At 49.0% G+C, this 22,781-nt stretch overlaps 1 protein-coding gene across 1 annotated transcript in view; it reads right to left on the reverse strand.

The window, feature by feature from the left end:
- Positions 1-22,781, reverse strand: part of LOC146788701 (fatty acyl-CoA hydrolase precursor, medium chain-like) — a 328,083-nt gene that overhangs the window by 195,398 nt on the left and 109,904 nt on the right. Inside the window, exon 5 of the mRNA XM_085630306.1 lies at positions 17,831-17,984. Within this exon, the coding sequence (XP_085486432.1) occupies positions 17,831-17,984 (154 nt within the window). The remainder of the gene's footprint in view (positions 1-17,830; positions 17,985-22,781) is intronic.

The following is a 22,781-nucleotide window of genomic DNA, read 5'->3' on the forward strand; positions in this document are numbered from 1 at the left end:
GCCTACAGGGACACTGGGGCTAGTGTCACAATGGTGACACCTGCTTTTGTGGACCCTGGACAGATCATACTAGGTGAGAATTACCTAGTGACCAACGCTAGCAATGCCACTACCTCCCATAGTGTGGCTATTGTTAACTTCTCCTGGGGAGGGGTAACTGGCCTCAAGAAAGTTGTTGTTAGTTCAGACCTTCCTGTAGAGTGTTTACTGGGCAATGATCTTGAAACTTCAGTTTGGTCTGAAGTGGAGTATAGGACCCATGCAGAAATGCTGGGGATAGATGCACATGTCCTTGCTGTGACCAGGTCACAGGCCAAAAAGTGCAACACTGAGCAAGTGCTGGATCCTGAAATTATGGACCAGTCACAATCCAAGAGAAAGAGCAGTAGGGTTAAGGCTGTGCCTTCCCCCCTGCCTCAGGTGGTGGATCAGCCCTCCCAGGAGGATGATTCTGAGAGCCCTGAAGGAACTGTCCTAGAAGAACTTGAACCTGATCAGGTTGAGTTTCTTGGGACAGGGGGACCTTCCAGGGCAGATCTGAGGCAGGCTCAATTAGACTGCCCCTCTCTTGAACCCCTCAGACAGCTGGCTGCTGCTGAGGCTGCAGGGAATGCTCAAGGTACCCATCGAGTGTATTGGGATGAAGGGCTACTGTACTCAGAGGCTAGAGACCCCAAGCCTGGTGCATCCAGGAGGTTGGTCATACCACTGAAGTTCAGAGGCTTCCTTCTAACCTTGGCCCATGATATTCCCCTTGCAGGACATTTAGGCCAGAACAAGACTTGGGACAGGCTTGTCCCTCACTTTCACTGGCCCCATATGTCAGAAGATACTAAGGAGTTTTGTCGCTCCTGTGTCACCTGCCAAGCCAGTGGCAAATCAGGTGGCACCACAAAGGCCCCCCTCATACCACTACCTGTGGTGGGGGTCCCCTTTGAAAGAGTGGGCATAGATATTGTAGGACCAATGGACCCACAAACAGCATCTGGGCACAGATTCATACTGGTGATAGTGGACCATGCCACCAGGTACCCAGAAGCAATTCCCCTGAGGACCACAACAGCTCCTGTTGTGGCAAGGGCCCTGCTTGGAGTATTCTCCAGAGTGGGCTTTCCAAAGGAGGTCATTTCTGACAGAGGTGCCAACTTTATGTCAGGATACTTGACTGCAATGTGGAAGGAGTGTGGTGTTAACTATAAGTTCACCACCCCCTATCACCCACAGTGCAATGGGCTTGTTGAGAGATTCAACAAGACCCTAAAGGGAATGATAAAAGGATTACCAGACAAGCTTAGGCGAAGATGGGACATCCTTTTACCCTGCCTTCTGTTTGCTTACAGAGAGGTCCCACAAAAGGGGGTTGGCTACAGCCCTTTTGAGCTTTTGTTTGGGCATCCTGTAAGAGGACCCCTGTGTTTGGTGAAGGAGGGATGGGAGAGACCTCTCAGACAACCCAAACTAGACATAGTGGATTATGTACTTGGTCTCCGCTCCAGGATGGCAGAGTATATGAAGAAGGCTTCTAAAAACCTTGAGGCAAGCCAAGAACTCCAAAAAGCTTGGCATGACCAAAAGGCTGTACTGACTGTTTACCAGCCAGGGCAGAAAGTGTGGGTGTTGGAGCCAGTGGCCCCAGCAGCACTCCAAGACAAATGGTCTGGACCCCACACTATTGTTGAGAAAAAGGGAGAAGTCACCTACTTGGTGGACCTTGGGACTCCCAGAAGCCCCCACAGGGTGCTTCATGTCAACAGATTGAAGGCATATGTTGACAGGGCAGACATGGGGCTACTCATGGCTACAGATGAGGGGCAGGAGGAAGAGAGTGACCCTCTCCCAGACCTGTTGACTCAGAACCCTGATGATGGCTCAGTTGATGGTGTGGTCTTTTCTGACAGCCTCACTGTCCATCAGCAACAGGACTGCAGACAAGTTCTGCAGGCCTACAGACATATGTTCTCTCTGACCCCAAGTCAGACAAACTGGTGCACCCATGAGGTGGACACTGGTGACAGTCTGCCTGTGAAGAGTAAAATCTACAGGCAACCTGACCATGTCAGGGACTGCATAAAAGTTGAGGTACAAAAGATGTTGGAGCTGGGAGTCATTGAACCTTCAGAGAGCCCTTGGGCTAGTCCTGTAGTCCTTGTGCCAAAACCTCACACCCAAGATGGTAAGAGAGAGATGAGGTTTTGCGTGGATTACAGAGGTCTCAATGCTGTCACTAGGACAGATGCCCACCCAATACCTAGGGCAGATGAGCTCATTGACAGACTGGCAGCTGCTAAGTTTTTGAGCACATTTGACCTAACAGCAGGCTACTGGCAAATCAGACTAGCTGAGAGTGCAAAGGCCAAAACTGCTTTCTCGACCCCAGGAGGACATTATCAATTTGTGGTAATGCCCTTTGGTTTGAAGAATGCACCTGCCACTTTCCAAAGGCTGGTGAATCAAGTCCTTACTGGGTTGGATGATTATTGTGCAGCTTATCTTGATGATATTGCTGTCTTTAGCTCCACCTGGGAGGATCACCTGGTCCACCTGAGGAATGTTTTAGAGGCCCTGCAAAAGGCAGGCCTCACTATCAAGGCCACTAAGTGCCAGATAGGGCAGAGCAAGGTTGTATACCTGGGCCACCTAGTTGGTGGGGGTCAGGTTCAACCACTGGAGAGCAAGATCCAGACCATAAAGGACTGGGCTCCTCCAACTACCCAGACTCAGGTCAGAGCTTTCTTGGGCCTGTCTGGGTACTACAGAAAGTTTGTTAAGAACTATGGGTCCATAGTGACACCACTTAATGACTTGACCTCCAAGAAGATGCCAAAGAAAGTTCAGTGGACAGCAAGCTGTCAAAAAGCATTTGATGACCTGAAGCAGGCCATGTGCAGTGCACCTATTCTGAAAAGTCCAGACTACTCCAAAGAGTTCATTGTCCAGACAGATGCTTCTGAGTTAGGTGTGGGAGCTGTTCTTTCACAACTGAATGTAGATGGTCAAGACCAGCCAATTGCTTTTATAAGTAGAAGGCTGACCCCTAGAGAGAAACGTTGGTCAGCTATTGAGAGGGAGGCCTTTGCTGTGGTTTGGGCCCTGAAGAAGCTGAGGCCATACTTGTTTGGCACTCACTTCAAGATTCAGACAGACCATAAGCCCCTCTTGTGGCTAAATCAGATGAAGGGTGAAAATCCCAAACTTCTTAGGTGGTCCATTTCCCTACAGGGGATGGACTTCACAGTGGAACATAGACCTGGGACTGACCATGCCAATGCAGATGGACTCTCCAGATATTTCCACTTAGAACATGAAGACTCAACTGGTCAAGGTTAGTTTAATGTCCCTAAGTTTGGGGGGGGGTTGTGTAGGAGAGTAGGGTCTGCTTTCTATGTTCACCCCCACTTTTTGCTTTTGCTTTACTGGTTTTCGACTTAGATGTGGCTGTGGGCCTGCCAATCAGACCCACAGCCCTGCTGTTCTCTCTCTAAATTACTACTATGTACTTTAGGTGCATAACCCATTTGGATAGGATCACCTTATTGGGCCCTGTACAGTGTACCCTAGGTACCCAGGGCATAGGTGTACCCTAGGCCTACCAGGGGCTGCAGCATGTATTGTGCCACCCCTGGCCTGGCCTTCCATTTTGACACAACTGGCTGATCACTCAGCTGGGGCAAGGTCGTGTAATCACCCCTTGCTTAGGTGTAGTATTCCTATACCTAACTTACATATAGACACATGTGTACCTATCAGTCACTCCAATGGCAGGCCTTGACAATCCTGGAGGCAGAGTGCTTGGTAACATGTGAGATGGTGCTCTAGCATGAGCTGAGCCTGTCTGCAGCTTTCGGAACCATGTCCTTATAGCTGTTCTATGATATAGCCTACCATATACTCTTAAAGTACCTTATAATCTTAGACGGTTATGGTAACTATGGTTTGGCTTTATCAAAACATGTCGTGTAAGGTGTCTAACACTCGGGAATAATACCCCCATGCCATTTCTGGACATGAGAATATTATTCCCCCCTTCTAGAGGGAAAGACATGTTAAAATCATACTTCAACTGTTAGCCTCTGACCAAAGCCTCAGCATCACAAAATGGATGCTGCTGCCACGACACAAGTCTGACCTCCTGCTGCTGGGAGTGATCCCAGCCAGGGAGGCCTGGACAATAGGTTTCCTGCTTGGGGAGGTGCTAGCACCTCCCCAGACAGCCTTTAGTGTATTGGGGCAGGGTGGGCTGAAAGGAATGAGACATGCCTGGGGCACACAAGGTGTTCCTTGCATAGTCCAGTTCAAACCGGCGCTGGGGCACTCCAGCCCCAGCTCTGGCGCGAAACTGGACAAAGGGAAGTGGGTGTAACCACCCCCTCCCAGGTCCCACCCATAAGGCGTGACCTAGCAGGTATCCCAGCCCCCCAGATTAGTATAAGAGTGGGAGTTGGGCCTCAAGACTTTAGATTATCCTGAACCTGCAAAACTGAACAGAAACTCTGGACCTTCGACATTCGACGAAAGAAGAAGACTGAAGAATCTCCCTTGTAGCCAAGGAGTGGCTACCCTGTGCAAACAGGCACCATCAAGTGACTACCCTTTGCTTTGTGAAACGTTCGACGAGGAACCGATTGCAGAGCCTGACCAGAGCCTTGATTTCCAGACTTCTCCGACCCTCATCCACATCTGCAGCAGAGCTGAGATCCGTGGAGGCGACGAGCGACGTGGGACCGGCTACCTGGGAAAAGTGGCTAGTAACTTACAGCGCAGCTTCTGAGGTACCCTCGAAGTTGTGCACCGGGGATTGAGAAGCCCCAACCCCAAGCACCATCTGCACCGAAGACCAGCCCCCCACACTCCACGAGTCCTGCGTGGGGCCCTTCAGCATTTTCCTGCTTGCCGCGTCTGTCCGGTTGCTTGCCCGCTGGCTAGTGGCCTTTGTGACGACGCTCCCTGAAATCTTCTGCGCTGGTTTGGCTCCTCCAGACTGGCTCCCGCTTCTCTGCAAAGAAGAAGCACCCCAGACCTTCCTGGTCTGCACCAGAAGCAAGTCCCTTGTTCTTCGTGGGTTCCGCTTGCCAAGGCTTGGTGAGTCCTAGTCCAACTTCGACGCCGCCGACAGCAAGAGCCTTCGTGGGACAGCTCGCCTCCTGGTCCTGGTCGTCCTCGACGCTTCCTGGTCCTCCTGGCTGCAGCGACAAGCTTCACCTTCACCTGCAACTCTTCACGACATCGCCTGGTTCCTTCCTGGTTCCACGTGGTCACTGGCTAGTGACCTTGACTCTGTCCCCTCTGCTTGCAGGTTTCTTCTCTTCTTGATCCCAGGCTTGGGATCCACCGGACACTCTCTCCTGACTGCCTGTCAGCATCTTTCTTCAGGCATCCATAGGAGTCGACGACGAAAACGACGCATCTTCACCCCTATGCACCCGCAGCCTGTGGGCTAGGTAACTTGGGTACTCCGGTGCTCATCAGGATAGTGACTATCCTAGTGTCTAGTTTTCAAGTCTCAACTTCCTAGCTACTCCGGAAGTGTCCTAAATCTATCTATTTCTAAACTGTAACATTGCTATTGACTTTTACGCATTACGCGTGAGTGTTTCCACTCTGCACACGAATCCCGTGGGCCTCCCACTGCCTAACTAACGCTAGTGTAGTGTAGCCCCAGCGATTCCCTAGGCCTAGGCCTATTCTATTTCCGTGACAGTGGTCCTTATACCACTTCTTTAGTATATGGTTTGCGTGGCCCCTAGGGCCTAACTGTATTACTTACCTGTGTGACTTACTGTATGCATTAATAAGACTGTGTTGTACCTACCTCTAAACTCATAAAGAGTGCTGAGGGTTTGCTTAGAATAAATACACTTTATTTTATATATATATCTGTTGTGGTGTCCTTTCATTTGGTATTCAAGGGATTATATATGGTATCACAGCTGGCTTCACATGCCATTCAGAGTTTAGCCTAAGACTGCTCTTGTCCATGCTACCACTAGGATAGCTGGTCTATAAGGTTGACTTTACAACCAATCACCATAAGGGTATTTGGACTGATATAAGGTGTACACTATAACTAGTGACATCATACATCAGGCCAACTTCTCACACTCACTGTGCATAGCCCGGCTCAAACCAGTTTCGGGGGCACACCAGCCCCTGAGCTGGCGCGAAGCCGGACAAAGGATAGGGGTGTAACCACCCCCCTCCTGGCTCCACCCATAGGTAGAACCTAGTCACGGGCCAACCCCTTTTTCTTAGAATAAAGGTAGGAGCGAGTCCCCTTCCCAAATTGGATAATCAGATAATCGGATACCTCCGAATCACGAACCACTTTCCACGAAAGGAACTCTTGACTATTTCTGAAGACTCTCCCTTGTGGCTAAGGAGTAGCCACCCTGCACCAGCAGGCACCAACTAAGCGCTTGCGGTTTGCTGTAAGTCTCTCCTACGGATCAAGACTGCCCAGCTCGACGAGACCCGAGTTCCCTGCCATCTCTGACCTTTTACCTCCCTCATCAGCTCAGCTGAGAGTCGTAGGTGTGACGAGACCTGCGGGACCGGCTATCTTCAGAACCTGCACGACGCTTATCTAGCACGCCCACCGAGGGACCCTCGAGTGAGTGCACCTAGGGTTTGAGGAGCCCTAAACCCTGAGCAGCTCCAGCATCGAAGTCTGTCTCCCCAGCATCCGCGAGATCTGCGTGGGGGGCCCTTCCGCTCCTTGCTGTTCACCGCGTTGTCCGACCACTTGCCGACCGGCTTGTGGCCCTCTTCACGACGCTCCAAGATTACTTTTCATCACTAGTCTGGTTGCTCCAGACTGGCACTTGCTCCCCTTCAACAGAGGAGTACCCCGGACCCTCCTGGTCCACTCCCGACGCCATCTTGACTCCCCCGCTTGGGTGGCCACTGCCAAGATCCGCTGCCCCTTCCTGGGCCCAGCATCATCGACAGCAGACACCTTCGTGGGACAGCTCGCCCTCCATCCTGGTCGCCGCCGCGCCTCCTGGTCCGAGGAACAGCCGAGTCCGACGTCACCCACTCACCTGGTCGAGGTGACTTCAGCCGGTACCCTCCTGGTACCCACACGATCGCTGGCTAGCGGTTGAGAACTGAGTCCCCTCTGCTTTCAGGTTTTCCTTCATCACCGATCCAGGCTTGGATCGCCCTGAACATCGTCACTGGTCGCCTGCCAGCAACTTCTTCTTTCAGGCTCCTGAGACTACACGAGGGCTCCCGACATCTTGCCGAACTTCACGCAGCCGCAGCCTCCGGGCTAGGTAAATCGAGCATCTCGGTGCTCCATCGCAGGTTCGCTCTACAAGTGTCCAGTTCCTTTTTCGTTTAGTCCCACTGATCGGAACACTCCGGAATCAGTACCTCCAGACTCTAACCATTCGCATTTCACTGTTAGTGTAGATGGTTTCTCGTGCCCCTCGGGCATTTGTGTAAATTGTGCAACTGAAGTATTTTCCTAAGAGTTTTGTAGTGTGCGTAGCTCCCTGACTCATAAAGAGCCAGGGTAGTCTTGTTATAAATAAATACCCTTTTATTTTCATAACAACTTGTGTGGTGTCCTTTCACTTGGTGTTCAAGGGGTATATGTGATGGTAAACAGCTGGCTTAACACGCCCTCTAGAGTTTAGCCTAAGACTGCTCTTGTCCACGCTACTAGGATAGCTGGTCTATAAGGTTGACTTACAACCAATCATCAATAAGGGTCGTTTGGAATGATACACAGTGATCACTAGAATAGTGAGCACTACATATCAGGCCAACTTCTCACAGAGGGCTCATGTTCTGATATCTTCATCCTGTGCGCTGGCCCCTTATTTAATTACGGTAATCAACCCTTTCCATAGATGGCTTTTATCCAAATTTCGGGTTAACCAAATTTATACAGTGCTGTGGGATGTGAAAGACTGGTGCAAGCTGGAGGAATCGGCCCCATGCAAATGTGATGGTTTCTCTATTCAGGATAATGCCCATTTTTTGTTCTTTTGTTCCTTCTATCACGAACCGCGTATAAGATACTTAAAATCTATTCTGAAGGACCTGGGCTTTATCCAGTATAAGCCTGCACTGTTTTATTTACAGATGTTGCTCTCTCCTCTAATAATGTACTGCACTGCTAGTTTTCTAGCTGCATCTGTGAGATGCAAGAGAATAAGGCTAAGATTGGAAGAACAATAGGAATTTGGTTCCAGCTATATTGCTCATTCGAGTGTTTTTTAATGTATTTTATGCAATTATCGCCCTTTCAATCTGCTTTTTAAATTTATCAATTGTTTAATACTGTATTAAATTTATCAACTGTTTTATAGATGAACTTTTAATATTTGCTGTAGAATGCTTTAATGATTTTAATTAATCGGATAAAGTGGAATTTGACTTGACTTGACTTGACTTGATTTCCGTTCTGATTCCATCCAGTCTTCAAGATGCCCACACAAAAAGTGCCTAAATGTACCCAAGCGCCGCTCCAGCGCAGCCCCAGGAGAGAAGTCTTCCAAATGCTTAAGTAACTTGTGCAACAAATAATCAGGTGATCAGACGGATTAGAAAAAAAACCAGCGAGTTCAAAGCCCTTTGTCACTTTGTGATTTTGGTGGCTGGATCTGCTGTGACCGTGGAGTTGGGTTAAGGGCAGCAGAGCTGGTTTGTGCGTTGCTGCTGAGGGTGAGGGTTATGAGCCAGGTATACACATGGAATGGTGGCCCCACAAGGGTTTAAAGCTCCACTCCCGGCCCTGACACATCCGGGCATTAAGAGGTGATGCAGAGGTGAAGCCATTCCAGAGGCATTGGACCAATGTCCCAGCACATAGAGCTTCCTCGCTCATCTGTCGAGGGGTGTTCACTGTTGAGTACCGCACCTCACTTGTCGTGGTGCCCGTCCTCGTTGGAAATTACCCCAGTGAAGCACTTACGATCGCAGCCTTTGGAACGATCATCTCTTGCCCACATGGAGCTGTGATGGCCTATCGCTCCTTACCACCCCCTGCCCTGAGCCTCGCACGGCCTCCCACCGGAGCTCTGCCGCCTCCACCGAGAATCCTGGAAGGCGGAGCTGATGTACTCTGAGCACGGAACACAGCAGCATCCTTGACCAGACTGAGCCTCAGCTTCCTACAGATCCCCACTGAGCCGCCCCGGCCTCCACTGATGCTCACCTGCCCCCTCCGAGAGTCAACTGCCCCCTCCGAGAGTCCTCCACCGATGCTCACCTGCCCCCATTGAGAGTCCTCCACTGATGCTCACCTGCCACCATCTAGAGTCCTCCACTGATGCTCACCTGCCCCCACCAAGAGTCCTCCACTGATGCTCACCTGCCACCATCTAGAGTCCTCCACTGATGCTCACCTGCCCCCATCGAGAGTCCTCCACTGATGCTCACCTGCCCCCTCCGAGAGTCCTCCACTGATGCTCACCTGCCCCCTCCGAGACTCCTCCACTGATGCTCACCTGCCACCATCTAGAGTCCTCCACTGATGCTCACCTGCCCCCACCAAGAGTCCTCCACTGATGCTCACCTGCCCCCATCGAGAGTCCTCCACTGATGCTCACCTGCCCCCACCGAGAGTCCTCCACTGATGCTCACCTGCCCCCATCGAGAGTCCTCCACTGATGCTCACCTGCCCCATCGAAAGTCCTCCACTGATGCTCACCTGCCACCATCTAGAGTCCTCCACTGATGCTCACCTGCCCCTACCAAGAGTCCTCCACTGATGCTCACCTGCCCCCATCGAGAGTCCTCCACTGATGCTCACCTGCCCCCATCGAGAGTCCTTATCCGCCTCTCCAAGGGCAAGCCTCTCCTGATGCTCACCTGCCCCATCGAGAGTCCTCCACTGATGCTCACCTGCCCCCATTGAGAGTCCTTATCCACCTCTCCAAGGGCCAGCCTCTACTGATGTTCACCTGCCCCCACCAAGAGCCCTCCACTGATGCTCACCTGCCCCCACCGAGAGTCCTCCACTGATGCTCACCTGCCCCCACCGAGAGTCCTCCACTGATGCTCACCTGCCCCCATCGAGAGTCCTCCACTGATGCTCACCTGCCCCCATCTAGAGTCCTCCACTGATGCTCACCTGCCCCCATCGAGAGTCCTCCACTGATGCTCACCTGCCCCCATCTAGAGTCCTCCACTGATGCTCACCTGTCCCCATCGAGAGTCCTCCACTGATGCTCACCTGCCGCCTCCGAGAGTCCTCCACTGATGCTCACCTGCCCCCATCGAGAGTCCTCCACTGATGCTCACCTGCCCCTATCGAGAGTCCTCCACTGATGCTCACCTGCCCCCATCGAGAGTCCTTATCCGCCTCTCCAAGGGCAAGCCTCTCCTGATGCTCACCTGCCCCATCGAGAGTCCTCCACTGATGCTCACCTGCCCCCATTGAGAGTCCTTATCCACCTCTCCAAGGGCCAGCCTCTACTGATGTTCACCTGCCCCCACCAAGAGCCCTCCACTGATGCTCACCTGCCCCCACCGAGAGTCCTCCACTGATGCTCACCTGCCCCCACCAAGAGTCCTCCACTGATGCTCACCTGCCACCATCTAGAGTCCTCCACTGATGCTCACCTGCCCCCATCGAGAGTCCTCCACTGATGCTCACCTGCCCCCTCCGAGAGTCCTCCACTGATGCTCACCTGCCCCCTCCGAGACTCCTCCACTGATGCTCACCTGCCACCATCTAGAGTCCTCCACTGATGCTCACCTGCCCCCACCAAGAGTCCTCCACTGATGCTCACCTGCCCCCATCGAGAGTCCTCCACTGATGCTCACCTGCCCCCACCGAGAGTCCTCCACTGATGCTCACCTGCCCCCATCGAGAGTCCTCCACTGATGCTCACCTGCCCCATCGAAAGTCCTCCACTGATGCTCACCTGCCACCATCTAGAGTCCTCCACTGATGCTCACCTGCCCCTACCAAGAGTCCTCCACTGATGCTCACCTGCCCCCATCGAGAGTCCTCCACTGATGCTCACCTGCCCCCATCGAGAGTCCTTATCCGCCTCTCCAAGGGCAAGCCTCTCCTGATGCTCACCTGCCCCATCGAGAGTCCTCCACTGATGCTCACCTGCCCCCATTGAGAGTCCTTATCCACCTCTCCAAGGGCCAGCCTCTACTGATGTTCACCTGCCCCCACCAAGAGCCCTCCACTGATGCTCACCTGCCCCCACCGAGAGTCCTCCACTGATGCTCACCTGCCCCCACCGAGAGTCCTCCACTGATGCTCACCTGCCCTCATCGAGAGTCCTCCACTGATGCTCACCTGCCCCCATCAAGAGTCCTCCACTGATGCTCACCTGCCGCCTCCGAGAGTCCTCCACTGATGCTCACCTGCCCCCATCGAGAGTCCTCCACTGATGCTCACCTGCCCCCATCTAGAGTCCTCCACTGATGCTCACCTGCCCCCATCGAGAGTCCTCCACTGATGCTCACCTGCCCCCATCTAGAGTCCTCCACTGATGCTCACCTGTCCCCATCGAGAGTCCTCCACTGATGCTCACCTGCCGCCTCCGAGAGTCCTCCACTGATGCTCACCTGCCCCCATCGAGAGTCCTCCACTGATGCTCACCTGCCCCTATCGAGAGTCCTCCACTGATGCTCACCTGCCCCCATCTAGAGTCCTCCACTGATGCTCACCTGCCCCCATCGAGAGTCCTCCACTGATGCTCACCTGCCCCCATCGAGAGTCCTCCACTGACGCTCACCTGCCCCCATCTAGAGTCCTCTACTGATGCTCACCTGCCCCCATCTAGAGTCCTCCACTGATGCTCACCTGCCCCCATCTAGAGTCCTCCACTGATGCTCACCTGCCCCCTCCGAGAGTCCTCCACTGATGCTCACCTGCCCCATCTAGAGTCCTCCACTGATGCTCACCTGCCCCCATCGAGAGTCCTCCACTGATGCTCACCTGCCCCCATCTAGAGTCCTCCACTAATGCTCACCTGTCCCCATCGAGAGTCCTCCACTGATGCTCACCTGCCGCCTCCGAGAGTCCTCCACTGATGCTCACCTGCTCCCATCGAGAGTCCTCCACTGATGCTCACCTGCCCCTATCGAGAGTCCTCCACTGATGCTCACCTGCCCCCATCTAGAGTCCTCCACTGATGCTCACCTGCCCCCATCGAGAGTCCTCCACTGATGCTCACCTGCCCTCATTGAGAGTCCTCCACTGACGCTCACCTGCCCCCATCTAGAGTCCTCTACTGATGCTCACCTGCCGCCTCCGAGAGTCCTCCACTGATGCTCACCTGCCCCCATCTAGAGTCCTCCACTGATGCTCACCTGCCCCCATCGAGAGTCCTCCACTGATGCTCACCTGCCCCCATCGAGAGTCCTCCACTGACGCTCACCTGCCCCCATCTAGAGTCCTCTACTGATGCTCACCTGCCCCCACCGACAGTCCTCCACTGATGCTCACCTGCCCCCATCTAGAGTCCTCCACTGATGCTCACCTGCCCCCATCGAGAGTCCTCCACTGATGCTCACCTGCCCCCATCGAGAGTCCTCCACTGATGCTCACCTGCCCCCATCTAGACTAGAGTCCTCCACTGATGCTCACCTGCCCCCACCAAGAGTCCTCCACTGATGCTCACCTGTCCCCTTCGAGAGTCCTCCACTGATGCTCACCTGCCCTCACATACTAAATCACTCATAACATGGTCAGTGACATCACTGTTGACATTACTGATGACATGTCAAATAACATCACTGATGAAATCACAGATGACATCATCCAGTGAGTGTAAGTGTTTCATAAATGCTTCAGAGACTTAAAGGTATATACAAAGCTACACCATAAGATAAATTACAATTCTTTCTGTACTACTAATGTGTTATACTGTTTGTAACATATCTAATTGGCTTTGTGACTATCTGTATCAGTGTGTGAGTGGGCGTGGGAGTGACTATATTACTGTGTGAGTGGGGGTGTGAGTAGCTGTATGGGTGAATAAGTTGGGGCATAAGCAACTGAATGGGTGAATAAATGGGTGTACGAGTAGCTGTATGGATGAGTGAGTGGCTGTGTGAATAGTTGTATTGGTTAGTAACTCGGTGTGTGAGCTAGTGGCTGTATCCATGAGTGAGTGGCTGTATGTGTGGATGAGTGGGTGTGTTAGTGGGTGTATGGGTGACTGAGTGGCAGCTTGACTGGCTGTATGGATGAGTGAGAGGATGTGTAAGTGGCTCTATGGGTGAGTGAGTGTTTAAGTGGGTGTTTGGTTAAGTGAGTGGGTGTGTGAATGGCTGTATTGGAGACTGAAGGACTGATTACAAGTTTTGCTGTCTTACCACCACACCGCCATGGCGGCGGTCCCAAGACCGCCCTCCTTATTACGGTCTCCCATCCAGCAACCTAATAACATTGAAATTCGGCAGGCGGACCTCTAGGTAGGTGGGCGGGGAATCTGACTCTGCCACGAAGGTGGTACGATGACCGCCAAACTCATAATCAGGCCCTGAGTGTCTGGGTGAGTGGCTGTATGGAGGAGTGAGTGAGTAGACATGTGAGTGCTTGTATGGTTGTGTGAAAGGGTATGTACGTGGTTGTGTGGGTTTGCAAGTGGCTGTGTTGAGAGGCTGTATTGGCGAGTTACTGGGTGTGTGAGTAGGTCTATGAGGATGTAAGTGGCTGTGTGGGTGTGAGTGGTTCTGTAGATGATGTCATCAGTGATGTCATTTGAGAAGTCGTCAGTGATGTAATCAGAGATCTCACTGACCATGTCATTAGTGATGTAATATGTGAGGTCATAAACAGTATATTGCGGGGGGCATAAATTTTAGTTAGCTCAGGTAACTATAACTGCTGAATTTCACTTGTTTTGTACATGTGAAATGTGAGCCTAACTACAACGTTTCTGTAACCTTTGGATTTTTTCAGTGACTTTCTAATATTTTTAAATTCTATTTCCAAACTATAATGTCCCAGTAAACTTTGGTTTTTCCAGTGCATTGCTAAGTTTTTTAATGCTATTTCCTAACAATTACGTCCCTGTAACCTTTGTTTTTTGTGTGAATTTTTAAGCTTTTTTAAATGTTATTTTCTAACTATAACCTGTAACCTTTGTGAGTGAGTGCATGAGTGTCTCAGTGGGTGGGTGAGTATTTGAGTGGGTGTCTGAGTGGGAGCATGAGTGTCTGAGTAGGTCTGTGAGTGGGTGTGAAAGTGTCTCAGTGGGTTTGCGAATGCCTCCACGAGTGTGTGAGTCTGTCTGTGAGTGAGTTCATGAGTGTCTGAATGAGTCTGTGAGTAGGTGTGTGAGCCTCTGAGTGGATCAGTGAGTGGGTCTGTGAGTCAGTGCATGAGTCTCTGATATATATATATATACATAAAGCATTTAAAAAATATACCATTTTATTTACAAGTGAAAAATATATAAATCCAAATTTACAAAAAATATATTACATACTAAAAACATTACTAATTAAAAATATTATAATTCTAACTACACAAAAACACAACATGAATGTAATTAATAAAAACTAAACTATAAAATTCCACAAATAATACATATAGTATAGCCACCACAATCTATAAACCAGGACAAAAAAATTAAACTCAGGAAAAGTACAAATTACTATGAATTGCACAGGGGTTACATTTACAATTCCCACTCTACACATTACAACAGTAGGGAAAGTGTTGGATTGCGCAGGAGTGAAATGTATTATTCCCACTCCAGTCAGTGCAGTAGTGCGTGAAATGTTGGATTGCGGAGGGGTAAAATGTACTATTCACACTCCAGTCAGTGCAACAGTAGTTCATGTTTGAAAAAAATAAACATTTTAAAAACATTATTAAATAACAAAATGTTTAAAGATTTAAATAGAAAAATTATATGTATATATATATTTATAAAAAAACACATATGTATTACAATATTTAATTCATAATATAAATTATGCAAATGTTATAATTACAATTACAATACCAAACTATTCTAAAAATAATAAAAACAAATAAATACAATATTTTTAATGAAAAAGCACAACACAATTAACACAATAACATAAAAAAACACAAGTTAAAAACATATTTAAATATTGTTTAATTTGTTATTGCTTAAGTATCTTCCTATCCCATACCTATACAAACTACACAACACACACCTAAAAGATATTGATTAAATGATAATATTTACACATTTTACGTAATTAATTATGAATTAAAATATTAATATTAATTCACTGATAGTAAATTAATTATATTTAATTGCCTTTCCAACCCTCATCCTTAGAAAACAAACAACACAAACCTAATATATGTATTTTAAAAAATGTTAAAGTAATAATTTACATAATTAATTATCAATTGAACAATTAATAATAATTGATTAAATATATATGAATTATATTTAATTAACTCCTCACCCTTTACCTCATACAACAACTGACACCTAATATATGACACAATGTCTTAATCACACAGTTAACATTATAAATCATCACTTACATATTTTCAAATAATTAACATTAATTAAATGCAATAATTATTTTCGTGCACACCCTATACCCATAGAAAACAACAAAGTACAGAAAATAGAAAAAAGTATTTAGTGCACAATTTACATAATTAATTATCAATTACATCATTAATTATAATTATTAGCCAATTATAATTAATTTACTTCACATCCTATGCCCCTATAAAAATGACAACCCGCACCTAAAGCTAAATTAAAAGAATGTAATTATGCAATTAACATAAATAATGATCAATTAAATAAATAATATTAATAAAAAAATAATGAATACTGAATTATATTTCATTTACTTCCCACCCTGTACCCCTATAAACCCCACAACCCGCTACATACTAAAAATGGAACAAAAACTATTAAATTAAAATTTAAAGAGTATTACAAATTCCCAAACTGTATTAAAAAAACATTAACAATATTTATACAAATATTTATAACATATAAAACTAAAATATATAGTAAAATACATAAAATAATAAAAATCGATATTAATAACAGCAATATTTTCAACATCGATATTAACACCATGGACATTTTTGGAATCGATATTAACACGTTCTATATTTCTAACATCAATATTACTGACCTTAAAATCGATATTCTTGTCAATGATATTCTTCAGGACTATATTTCTGTCTGACGATATTTCCAACTTGATATTTCTGTAGGTTGATATTAAAAATTCGATATTTTGTCTGAATATCGCAAACAAATTTCACTGTCAGGACATGTAATCTAAAACACACATGTGGTATCTCTTCAGTACTATGCACCCTGCTCAATGAGTAGTTAGGGGCTGCATAAGTATCAAAAAGGAAGGTTTAGGCATGGCAAAAGGTGTATTTTGCCAGGACGAGAAGGCAGATGCAAGACTGCACACACAGGCTGCAGTGGCGGCCTGCAGGTCTCTTTTACAATGTTACCTGAGCGTGCGGCAGTGTGGACGCTGCCAACCCCTAGTAGCACTTAATTTACAGGACAGGGCACGAGTTTTACCTTGTACTAGGGACTTACAAGTACATTAAATGTACCAATCAGGTGTATTCCAATGGTGCCATATTTAGTGGGAGAGTGCAAGCTCTTTATCACTGGTTGGCATGGGTTAAGTGCACTGAATCCTAATGCTATCAAAAACAAATTCAGTAAAAATGGGGGTGAGAGCAAAAAGTCTGGCGGATGCAATTCCAAAGATGCCAGGTCTATCACCCTGGGGCATATTTACAATGAGCTGCGTCATTTCAAAAATACAGGGACGCCAAAACAGCAGCCCTGTCCCAATGCAGGCACCATGGTGCAAGGGTGTCTGCGCTGCAGGGAGGATTGTGTTTGTGCAGGATGGGACCCCTTTCTGCACAAACACAATCATTCATGGCGTTTCGCTCCTTCTATGTGAGCTGTGGAATGCAGCACACATAGAACGAGCAAAACACGAGGAGAAATGAAAGCATAGACGTATAGTTATTGGCGCTGCCTCAGATTTACCGATCAAAAATCAATGGATGTTGCGTAGTTCTTTTTGCATTTGTCACCCCGAGTGGGACGGGTATGCTGAGACGTGAGTCCCGTGCTCTCCATGCCACTGGAATCAAGCTATCCTGGCTGAAGAGGGGCGAAACCCCGAAACCGGTCCTAGGATGCTTGTTTCCAGTCCAGGGAGGACCTGGCTTGGCAGTTTGGGCTGGACTGTTCCCATGAGGCACAGGGTCAAGACTGATTTGCATATGGCTGGGTTCAAACTGGAATGGCATGGTGAGCAAAAAAACGATGGATTTAGACCCAGATCTCGGTACTGGGGGTGAATGTATGACATTATTTTGCATTCTGTCCATCAATAGTTCTTTTTGCCTTTAAATCAGAGCACTGTGTGAAAGAGAGCTATATTTACAAGGCTGTGTAAAGGCATACAACGTGGCTTTGCGTTGCCCTGTACACATGGGGCAGCACACAGCGCCACCAGAGCATCAAAGAACGTGATGCTCCGGCGGCGCTAGGGGTTGGGAATATACTCTGATGTATTCTCACCATCCCACTCTGTTTCTCACTCACTCACACATGCAAACATTCACATGCAGACTGTGTGTGTCGAATGATGCTTGCCTTGATGGGGCACCTGTTCAAAGGGTTGAGACCACCACAGAATGAGGCCTCGAGTGGAATAAGCAGATGACTGTCAGGGGTGATCTTGTTGGGCACAATCTTATTTTAGAAGCTGTCAGTCACCACCACCTGACTCAGGGGCTGGAGCTGTCACCATGGTGCCCACGCCCCCATGGAGATGGCAGATGGTCCGATGCAAATGTCTAACATTTTTAACCAATAATGGACTCACTAGCACATTCAAGACTCACGTGTGCGGAAGTGCTGACCCCTCCTGCTGATTCTCCAAAGATGGTGACAGAGTTGGGGTTCCCTCCAAAGTCTTCAATGCTCTCCTTCACCCACTTCAGGGCTGCAACTTGATCCAGGAAGCCCCAGTTTCCAGCCGCATGTTCATCCCCGGTGCTGAAAGCACAGCACACAAGGAAGGGTCAATGTCATCACTGGTGAGCCAGATACTGAAGGAAGGCACTTGTGTCTGAAGGGAACATTTGAATTTACTCAGGGGACAGTGAGGCAGTGAAAGAGGGCTCAGTGAGGCTAGGGAAGGCATGAGGAAGCAAGAGAGGGCTCTGGCCCGTATTTACGAAGGGCTTGTGTGGACCTTGCATCTCACAAGGTGACGTAAGACAACGCAAGCCCTTATGTGGCTCTGCGTGGCTTAGTAAATCTAGAGTAACGAAGGCAGCGCAAGTTGCTGCCTTGTGCTACTCTGCGTAGGAAGACATTCCCGTTCATCCATCCAAGGATTTTGGCTCAGTCCCAGATTTACTGAGAATTGTAAACCTGGGAATGCGTCCAAATGGTACGCCATCCTAAAAAGTGGGTGTACCGAGAAGAAATATCTTTATTCCTCCTTGGTATTTCCTCTCGTTAAGTGTGCTGCATTCTGAGGCACACATAGAGAGAGGAAAATGCCTCTGAGGATTGATTTTGTGCCGGAAGGTGCCCCTTCTTGCACAAAAACTATCCTGCATGTGATGCAGGCACACGTGCACCATGACACAAGAGCGTCTGCCTTGATTCTAGGCAGCACTCCGTGCGCTTGAACAGGGAGAGAGCAGGAACGCATCATATCTTAGTTAATATGCTGCATTCCTCTTCTCTCATTTGACACGGTGTAGCACAGCAAGATGTCTTGCGGCGTTGCATTGTGCCAAATGTTAGTGAAACTGGCCCTCAGTGAGGCTAGGGAAGTCAGTGAGGCAGTAAAGAAGACACAGTGGGGTTAGGTAAGGCACTGACGCCGTGAAAGAGGGCTCAGTGAGGCTAGGGAAGTCAGTGAGGCAGTAAAGAGGACACAGTGAGGTTAGGTCGGGCAGTGATGCAGTGAAAGAGGGCTCAGTGAGGCTAGGGAAGTCAGTGAGGCAGGAAAGAGGACACAGTGAGGTTAGGTAAGGCAGTGACGCAGTGAAAGAGGGCTCAGTGAGGCTAGGGAAGTCAGTGAGGCAGGGAAAGAGGACACAGTGAGGTTAGGTCGGGCACTGACGCCGTGAAAGAGGGCTCAGTGAGGCTAGGGAAGTCAGTGAGGCAGGGAAAGAGGGCTCGGTGAGGTTAGGTCGGGCACTGACGCCGTGAAAGAGGGCTCAGTGAGGCTAGGGAAGTCAGTGAGGCAGTAAAGAGGACACAGTGAGGTTAGGTCGGGCAGTGATGCAGTGAAAGAGGGCTCAGTGAGGCTAGGGAAGTCAGTGAGGCAGGAAAGAGGACACAGTGAGGTTAGGTAAGGCAGTGACGCAGTGAAAGAGGGCTCAGTGAGGCTAGGGAAGTCAGTGACGCAGTAAAGAGGACACAGTGAGGTTAGGTAAGGCACTGACGCCGTGAAAGAGGGCTCAGTGAGGCTAGGGAAGTCAGTGAGGCAGTGAAAGAGGGCTCAGTGAGGCTAGGGAAGTCAGTGAGGCAGTGAAAGAGGGCTCAGTGAGGCTAGGGAAGTCAGTGACGCAGTAAAGAGGACACAGTGAGGTTAGGTAAGGCAGTGATGCCGTGAAAGAGGGCTCAGTGAGGCTAGGGAAGTCAGTGAGGCAGTGAAAGAGGGCTCAGTGAGGCTAGGGAAGTCAGTGAGGCAGGGAAAGAGGACACAGTGAGGTTAGGTAAGGCAGTGATGCAGTGAAAGAGGGCTCAGTGAGGCTAGGGAAGTCAGTGAGGCAGGGAAAGAGGACACAGTGAGGTTAGGTAAGGCAGTGATGCAGTGAAAGAGGGCTCAGTGAGGCTAGGGAAGTCAGTGAGGCAGGGAAAGAGGACACAGTGAGGTTGGGTGAGGCACTGACGCCATGAAAGAGGGCTCAGTGAGGCTAGGGAAGTCAGTGAGGCAGGGAAAGAGGACACAGTGAGGTTAGGTAAGGCAGTGATGCAGTGAAAGAGGGCTCAGTGAGGCTAGGGAAGTCAGTGACGCAGTAAAGAGGACACAGTGAGGTTAGGTAAGGCACTGACGCCGTGAAAGAGGGCTCAGTGAGGCTAGGGAAGTCAGTGAGGCAGTGAAAGAGGGCTCAGTGAGGCTAGGGAAGTCAGTGAGGCAGTGAAAGAGGGCTCAGTGAGGCTAGGGAAGTCAGTGACGCAGTAAAGAGGACACAGTGAGGTTAGGTAAGGCAGTGATGCCGTGAAAGAGGGCTCAGTGAGGCTAGGGAAGTCAGTGAGGCAGTGAAAGAGGGCTCAGTGAGGCTAGGGAAGTCAGTGAGGCAGGGAAAGAGGACACAGTGAGGTTAGGTAAGGCAGTGATGCAGTGAAAGAGGGCTCAGTGAGGCTAGGGAAGTCAGTGAGGCAGGGAAAGAGGACACAGTGAGGTTAGGTAAGGCAGTGATGCAGTGAAAGAGGGCTCAGTGAGGCTAGGGAAGTCAGTGAGGCAGGAAAGAGGACACAGTGAGGTTAGGTAAGGCAGTGGTGCAGTGAAAGAGGGCTCAGTGAGGCTAGGGAAGTCAGTGACGCAGTAAAGAGGACACAGTGAGGTTAGGTAAGGCAGTGGTGCAGTGAAAGAGGGCTCAGTGATGTTAGTGAAGTGCCAGACCGACTTCCTTGGTGTGGTCTTTCTCCAAAAATGTTGCCTTCACCCTTCTTTTTTCTGGGTTGTTTTTGTTGACATTAGGCCCCTAGCACTTTAGCACTGCTAACCGCTGCTAAAGTAATTGTTCTCTATCCCCAAAACATAGTAAAATTGGCCTAAACCTAATTGGCAAATTGAATATACTTATAAGTCCCTACTATATAGTACTACCTGTGCCCGGGGCCTGTAAATTAAATGCTACTAGTTGGCCTGCGGCACTCATTGTGCTACCCACTAAAGTATCCGTTTACATGATCCCTCTAGCCAGCATCATCCACTCTCACGATATCAACGTCCTCTCCTACGCGATGACGCGCAACTCAGTCTCCCCCTCACAGACAAGACGCCCAGGATCCGCCTCAAGTTCAGCGCGTGCATGACTGAAACCGCCCGATGGATGAAGACCAGTGGTCAGATTTACAAAGCCTTTACGCTGCCCTTGCGACACGCAAGACAACATAATGCAAAGCAAGGGCTTCAGTGAGATTTAGTAAGCCACGCAAAGCCACCTTGCGTTGCACAGCGTGCCTTAGTAAATCCAGATTAACGCAAGATAGTGCAAATCGCTGCCTTGCGTTAATCCGCATTGGGAAGGCATTTAATGGGTGGAACATGAGTGTTCACACGCTCCCACCCATGGAATTTGATGCAATCCCATATTCTTCAAGGGTAGTAAACCTGAGATTGCATGAAAATGGTACACCTTCCCATCGGAGGCGTAACAAGGAGAAATATCTTTATTTCTCCTCATTATTTCCTCAGCAACACACATAGAAAGAGGATAATGTTTCTAAGGATAGTTTTTGCAGGAAGTGCTTCCGGGATGATGAGCCGTCACCATTTGTCCTATGCACAACACAATCCTCAGAGGCTTTAATTTTTACTCGACCAGGATCCCTTCATCGAAAGCGGAATCCTGAGTTTGTCAACAATGATCGGCATATGATGTCATCTGGGACGTCTGAGAAATGTCCATGAAATGAACCTTATCAACATTCAAGGATCAGTCTACTGTCCATTGTGGCAGTTTGGTTGCGATAGCTCTCCCAAATAGCAATGAGGCGGGGCTTTCCCCAATTGTGGAGTGAGGAGTTGAACAAAAAGCACAGAGAGCCTGATTCCGATCTCGCTAGGAAAGCCCTCCGTATGACTATGATTCAGTGGGCTTTATGAGCGAAACATGCTCCGGGAGTCCGAACAAGCGAGTACGATGCTGCCGAATGATTACGGATTCGGTTTGGTCGGACTCCCATTGAACTCCATGTGAGCCTGTGTACAGACATGTACACAGGCTTCCATAGCAAAAAGGGGTGGGTGGGGAAAAGCGTACACCCTGTGGCAGGCACCCCATGGTGCCCGCCACACTGTTCATGCCTGGATCGGGGGACCCATGGGCACACCCTTGTGACAGATTCAGAGGGCCCTGAAAGAAGGGGAGCCTGCTATGGCCCCCCGATGTGCGATTCCGACAGCCGTTTCGTCTCACTGAGACTGAGGCAAAGCAGCTGTCCAAATCGTGCATCATACTAGCTTGGTTGGAATTCAGCTCCATTGCACAGCACGATTCGGCTATGAAGGAGTTGTACAGGCAGGTTTGGTCCCTGGAAACAATTCAGTCGACGCGTATGCGATCTTCGCATAGTACTTGGTTGTTCCGACCTGTACACAATTTGGTCGGAAACAAGGGCTACAAATCGGATCTGGGAAAGCCAAATCTGATTCGGAGGCCTTCCAAACGACATCGGAATCGGGCCCAGAGTGCTTGACTCAGGGCTTGGGTTAACTCAATCCCCTATATCGATACTCGTTGAATTACCTGTTTGAGGGTACCCATGAATTGTTCTACCACACCATTTGTTTGGGGCCACAGATGTGTTATAGTCCTAAGTTAGGCCCATGTAGTGAAGCAGCTTATTGTTATTTCTTACAAATAACATGTTCAGCTGTGATCTTTTGCACATATTTGCACGCACGACAATGTTGGATTAGTTTCCCTGAAATTAACCTTGTTTACACACCTAGCTTCGCACAACATTATCACAACGCCCTGAACATCATGTACAAGGTCTTGTTTTGCATTGTGTACAAATGTCCATAACATCACTAATCTATACGCACATCGAAAGGCTGCTTTCTATTATAAATAATGAGCGTCCTGAAACATTTTG

Source organism: Triturus cristatus, chromosome 10, assembly GCF_964204655.1.
Source record: "Triturus cristatus chromosome 10, aTriCri1.1, whole genome shotgun sequence".
NCBI classification, from domain to species: domain Eukaryota; kingdom Metazoa; phylum Chordata; class Amphibia; order Caudata; family Salamandridae; genus Triturus; species Triturus cristatus.